This window comes from Triticum dicoccoides, chromosome 3B (assembly GCF_002162155.2).
Source record: "Triticum dicoccoides isolate Atlit2015 ecotype Zavitan chromosome 3B, WEW_v2.0, whole genome shotgun sequence".
NCBI classification, from domain to species: Eukaryota; Viridiplantae; Streptophyta; class Magnoliopsida; order Poales; family Poaceae; genus Triticum; species Triticum dicoccoides.
Genome location: NC_041385.1, coordinates 525234569 through 525240205, shown reverse-complemented (window position 1 = coordinate 525240205; position 5637 = coordinate 525234569). Strand labels below are relative to the sequence as shown.

At 53.7% G+C, this 5637-nt stretch overlaps 1 protein-coding gene across 1 annotated transcript; it reads left to right on the top strand.

Annotated features, from left to right (window-relative positions):
- Positions 1-4496: 4496 nt before the first annotated feature.
- Positions 4497-5632, top strand: LOC119276888 (heat stress transcription factor C-1b-like). Its single transcript, XM_037558058.1, has 2 exons — positions 4497-4846; positions 4969-5632. Exons 1-2 carry the CDS (start codon positions 4616-4618, stop codon positions 5461-5463), a joined length of 726 nt encoding a protein of 241 aa, XP_037413955.1. The 5' UTR covers positions 4497-4615; the 3' UTR covers positions 5464-5632.
- The last annotated feature ends 5 nt before the right edge of the window (positions 5633-5637 follow it).

The following is a 5637-nucleotide window of genomic DNA, read 5'->3' as shown; positions in this document are numbered from 1 at the left end:
TGTCATGGCCTCATTCATCATGGATTGAAGCAAATCTGCAGCCAAAACAAAAATCAAAGGGGAGAGGGGGTCTCCTTGCCTAACTCCTTTCTTGCAGAGAAACGGTTTCCCAGGTATGCCATTGAGAAGGACATAAGTGCATCGAGAGCCGTATATCATTTTGATCCAATGAATCCATCTGCTTATAAAACCCTTTGCTGTCAAAATTTCAACAATTGTATCATGAGTGAGCACATCAAAAGCCTTCTCAAAATCCAATTTCAAGAGGACAATTTCTTTCTTAGATTGTTGACATTGATGGATGTATTCATAAGCCCATGCTAAACAGTCTTGAATACTTCTGTTGTTTAAGAAACCATATTGATTTTTGTGGACCAACTTGAGGATAACCTTTTGCGGTCTATTTGCAAGCAATTTGGTGATGATCTTGAAAGTACAATTGAGTAATGAGATGGGCCTGAATTCTGAGGATGAGGCTATTTACTGTCCCTTCATAAAAGTCCTCAATGATCCTATAAAAAAACATCAGCAATTATGTCCCAGTGGTTTTTCAAGAATGCAACATTGAAACCATCAGGTCCAAGTGATTTATCAGCTGGCATCTTTGTAATGACCTTGTCAATTTCTTCTTTAGTGAATGGTGTGTCAAGTGCCTCAAGATCCATCTGTGACAGCAGTAAGTGGTGAAGATGCAGTGGGTTTGAAGCTTCAGAGGTGGTGCCCATTCTAGCTTTAGAAGCTCTGTAAATAATAGCAGATTTAGCATTGTGATCATAATGCTCATTCCCTGCCTCATCTTTAAGCATGGCTATACTGTTATGTCTGGATTTGATGGTAACTTTGGCCTGAAAATATTGGTATTTGCTTCACCCATCTTGATTTGTCTAGTACTAACTCTCTCTTTCCAATATATCTTCTGATGTTCAAGGGTTGATGCCAGATGTGCCTTCAATACTTTCCTCCCATTCTCTTCTTCTGGAGTCAGACTTCTGAATTCCTCTAAAGTGTCGTCTAGTATATAATATTCCTCTAAAGTGTCTTCTTCTCTGCCTCTAGCAATTACATTAGTCTCACTAATTTTTTGGATGTCTTTGTTACAATAATCTATTCACGAGCTGTTTCGCGAGAAAAAAAAAACTATTCATAAGCTAGACAAGTGTCGGTCGGAATATAATATTCTCTCTGGTTCTTTTTACTCTGTATATAAGATTTTTTCTTATTTGACCAACTTTATAGGGAAAAATATCAACATTCACAATACGAAATCGGCATCATTAGATGCGTCATGATTTTTTTTTTCATATTGTACTAAATTTAGTATTGTAGATGTTGATATTTTTTAATATAAATATAGTCAAACTTTATGATGTTTGACTTTAGACAAATATTATATACAGTACAATGTAAACATGATCGGAGGGAATACGACCATGGTGAGAGGATGACAGGGGTGCTGATGAGCACGTGAGCAGTACACCTACTAATCCCACAACCATGGGCCATGGCGCACTTGGCTGACCGATCGGTGGTTGCGAGCTGAACCGTCGCTGTAGAGCTGGCGCTCTGCCCGAGCAGCGCGGCGCTACTGCATTCTCCTTTCCCGGCATGAGGTGGGTTCGATCTAGTACTTCGATCAATATAAAACCACCGACTCAGTGCGGCTAGCATCCTGCAATCGCTGGTGGATCACACGGCCGGCTACGCGAGATGAATTGGTCTGTTTTTTCTACGCGAGATGAATTCGTCGGGGGATCGCACGACGGGATGCGGCCGGGCCAATGCCGCGCGAGCACGCTCCAGCGGTCCAGCCCCAACCAGCTGAAAAGGGCAGCGGACAAAACGACAGGACGGCCTCCGCGGCGCGTGGTCGAGCGTGGAGGGCGCGACGTGTCGACACCGTGCGGTGCTCCTTTCCGCTGGCAGCCACCATCCGCGTGACAGCGGCTGTGAGCCACAAGGTGCCACCCTGATGGCTCCGTTCCGCTTTGGATCAAGGCGGTTGGCTCGGGACGAAAGGGCACGAATGGTCTACACTTCAACTGGGAAATCCGTCGTGGTCTTTGAGTGACTTTATTGTAATCCTATTTGGTTGACAGGTGACACGAAGAGCAACGTGTTGGCCATTCAGTCGTGGAAGCCTTGAAGAGTACCTTGGCGCCCCTTCTTGTTTAAGAGCATCTTCAACAGCCGCGCTTCGCGCCGCGCGCAAAAAACCAGTATTTCACCGGCGCGGCTGTACAACGGGGTCACCGGGGTGCCGGCGCATGCGTCCATGGCGAAATTCGCCGGCGCCGGCGCGCGCGTGTCGTAGGAGGCGGAGAGGGAAGAGTGCGACGCGAGCGCTCGAGTGTGCCGCGCGCGAAAGCGGGCGCACCAAATACACCGCGCGGGATAGCGTATCCGACCGCGCGTCCAATTCGTTATAGCGCGCGTGATTTTTGCACGCCCGCTGGAGCCACCCGCCGCGTTGCGCGCGCGTTAAAACGGCCTAATTTGCGGCGCGGCGCTAGTTTAGCGCGGCTGTTGGAGATGCTCTAAAGGCAAAATCCACAGCAAAGCGGAAGACCAAACGTTGAGAGCGTGTGCATTTTAGGCCTGTTCCACCCTGCACGTTCCAACATGCTGCCAAGCTGCTCCCAGGTTTCACCTCTGCTGAAAGCTCAGTACAGTTACCTGTTTTTTTAAACAAATGTACAGTTACCTGTTACAGCTACGCCCAACGCATTTGAGCAGCTTCCGCTCTGGTCATCTCAACCATGCACCATTTCCCCGGCCAGATATCTCTGGTAAATATCGTAGCACTGCACGCTGAAACGGAAAAAAAGCCGAGCGCTTTTGAGCGGAGATGCCATGGCGAGGAGGAGACAGCACAACGCTTTACACGGGGGCGCCACACGTGTCCCGTATGCGACAAACACCGAATCCTCACAAAATCTCGCACTACCGGTGCGGTGCCACGTCACCGAGCAAATCGGATGCCTCCATTTGTTACCGCCCATGGCCTGAACCCCAACACCCCATCACCTATTCCACGCCCGAGCCCGAGGCCGACAAGCGGCAAGGTCGGCACGCGCGGAGCGAGGCAGATATATATTTTCGGGCAGTGATCTGCGCCGGCGCACCGGCCCAACGTTTCGGCCGGTCGCGCGCGGGCCGTCAGATCAAATCGCGGGAGGCCGTCAGATCTAGGGAAGAAAACGATTCGCCCAGGCTCCCTTCTTCCTCACGTTGTCTCCTCCCCCCGAGCGCCGCCGAGACCACGCCATACCGCGCGAGAGAACGGCCGAGCTTGAAGCACCACCGCGGCGTTTCCTCGTCGCCGGTGGGCGCCCTCGCCGGCCTTTTGCGTTTGCCCAAGAACAGCGGTCGCCATGAATGCAGCTCCGCCGCCCGCGCTCGTCGGAGATCCGCGCTCGCCATGGATGTAGCTCCTCTGGCCGCGCTCGCCATGGATGCAGCTCCGCTGGCCGCGCTCGCCATGGATGCAGCTTCTCCGTCCGCGCTCGCCATGGATGGATCCCGCCTGCGCACGCCATGGATGCAGCTCCGCCTCGCTGACGATTGACTGGTTCCAGCAAATATAATTGACCGTTGTAGCATTTTTCGTTGTTGGTCGTAGCAAAATGGAGACATGGTTGCAACAAAAAAAACGGGTTGTAGCAAAACATTTGCATTCTGAAAAAATGAACGGATGTAACAAAGCCCGTTGCCGGACGTAGCAAATACCTATGACAGTTGTAACAAAAAGCCGTCGTCGTCGTCGCGGGTCGCAGCTCGGCCATGATGGATGTAGCAAAAACATTATGCCGGTTGTAGCAAAAAACGATGCTAGTTGTAGCAAAATCCTGCTACGGTTGCAGCAAAACATCGTTGTCGTCGTCGCGAGGTCCGAGCTCCGCCTGATGGATGTAGCAAAAAGCTTCGCCGGTAGTAGCAAAATTCAACTATGGTTGCAGCTTCCCCTTGTTGTGCAGTGCCATTGAAGCTTTCTATGTCTATGGTTGAAGCTTTTTTGAATGGCCGTTGAAGCTTTTTTAGGTGACGGTAGCAACACTTCTATACGCGGGTGGATCCGGGCATGGGCGGGCAGGCAGTTATGGCGGGCGGCAAGGCAGCGCCCTGGCCGCCGGCGATGGAGCTTGTGGTGGCCCAGTCGCTGCCCGGGAGGAGGAGGAGGGGAGGGGATGCGCGCCCTAGAAAGCTGTACGTTGGGGATGGATCTGGCCATGGCAGCAGGCAACCATGGTGGCCGGCGAGGGAGCGCCTGGCCGCCGGCGATGGAGTTCGTGGAGGCCCAGTCGCAGCTCGGGGGAGGGGAGGTGCGCGCACGTAGGCTGGAGGTAGGGGATGAAGGCGTGTAAGGAAGGAGAAGGGGATGCGCGGGCGTGTTTGCCAGCGTGGCGTGCGAACCGGCGGAACGGTTCGGCCGGTGCGCCGTTTCTAAACGATTCCCTATATTTTCTCACCTATAAAGCGTCACCGCCCGGAACCGAAATATCTGCGCGCGCACACACGTTGGTAGGAAGGAGTGACTCCCCACAGAGAACAACAAGCCCACACCGAGCAGAGCAGGAACAGCGAGCGGCTTCCTTATCCGGTTGTAGACTCTTCGTCCATGGGAAGCGAGTGCAAGGGCCACCAGCCGCAGGACGACGGCGGCGTGGCGCCGTTCGTGGCGAAGACGTTTCACATGGTCAGCGACCCGGCCACGGACGCCGTGGTGTGCTGGGGCGGCGCCAGCAACACGTTCCTCGTCCTCGACCCCGCCGCCTTCTCCGACTTCCTCCTCCCCTCCTACTTCAAGCACCGCAACTTCGCCAGCTTCGTCCGGCAGCTCAACACCTACGTACGTACGCACGCACGCGCTCTCTAGTACAGATTCATTATATGTATGCCTACTCTGCTCTGCTCAGGTTGTTGTGGCTGTGCTCATACCTGCTCTGCTCGCCTTTGCTGCTTTGATCTCAGGGTTTTCGCAAGGTTGACCCGGACGTGTGGGAGTTCGCGCACGAGTCGTTCCTGCGCGGCCAGGCGAAGCTGCTGCCGCTGATCGTGCGCAAGAAGAAGAGAGCCGGCGCCGGCGCGGCCGGGAGGGAGCTGTGCGTGGAGGAAGAGGAGGTGCGGGGAACGATCCAGGCGGTGCAGAGGCTGCGGGACGAGCGGAGGGGCATGGAGGAGGAGCTGCAGGCCATGGACCGCAGGCTCTGTGCGTCGGAGAACCGGCCGGGCCAGATGATGGCCTTCCTCGGCAAGCTCGCGGACAACCCGGGCGTGGTGCTTCGCGCCATGGTCGCCAAGAAGGAGGAGCTGGCTGCGGCCGGTGCCGGTGGCAAGGATTCAAGCCCAGATAAGAGGCGGCGGATCGGGGCCGACGCCGGACGCGGAGCTGACGCTGCGGATCAGGCGGCCCAGAGCAGGGCCGTGCCGTTCCCCTTCTGTAATCTGGGACAGGTGTTCTACTGATAGACCTTGGGAGTCGAGAGTTGATAGATAGGTGTACACGTGTGATGTTTTGGTGTTTATGTATGTACAGTGTACTTCCCCTCGGCATAGTTGCTAATATGACCGTCTGATTGGCGCCATAGTAGTCACTCCACCCACGAGTTTTAGCATTTAGAAATGTGTTTTTCTAAAGTG

What these genes read in the sequence shown, in the direction of transcription:
- LOC119276888 (XM_037558058.1), top strand. Translation starts at nt 4,616, where the DNA reads ATGGGAAGCGAGTGCAAGGGCCACCAGCCGCAGGACGACGGCGGCGTG. An exon ending in TCCGGCAGCTCAACACCTAC is followed by an intron (nt 4,847 to 4,968) that starts GTACGTACGCAC and finishes CTTTGATCTCAG; the next exon opens with GGTTTTCGCAAGGTTGACCC.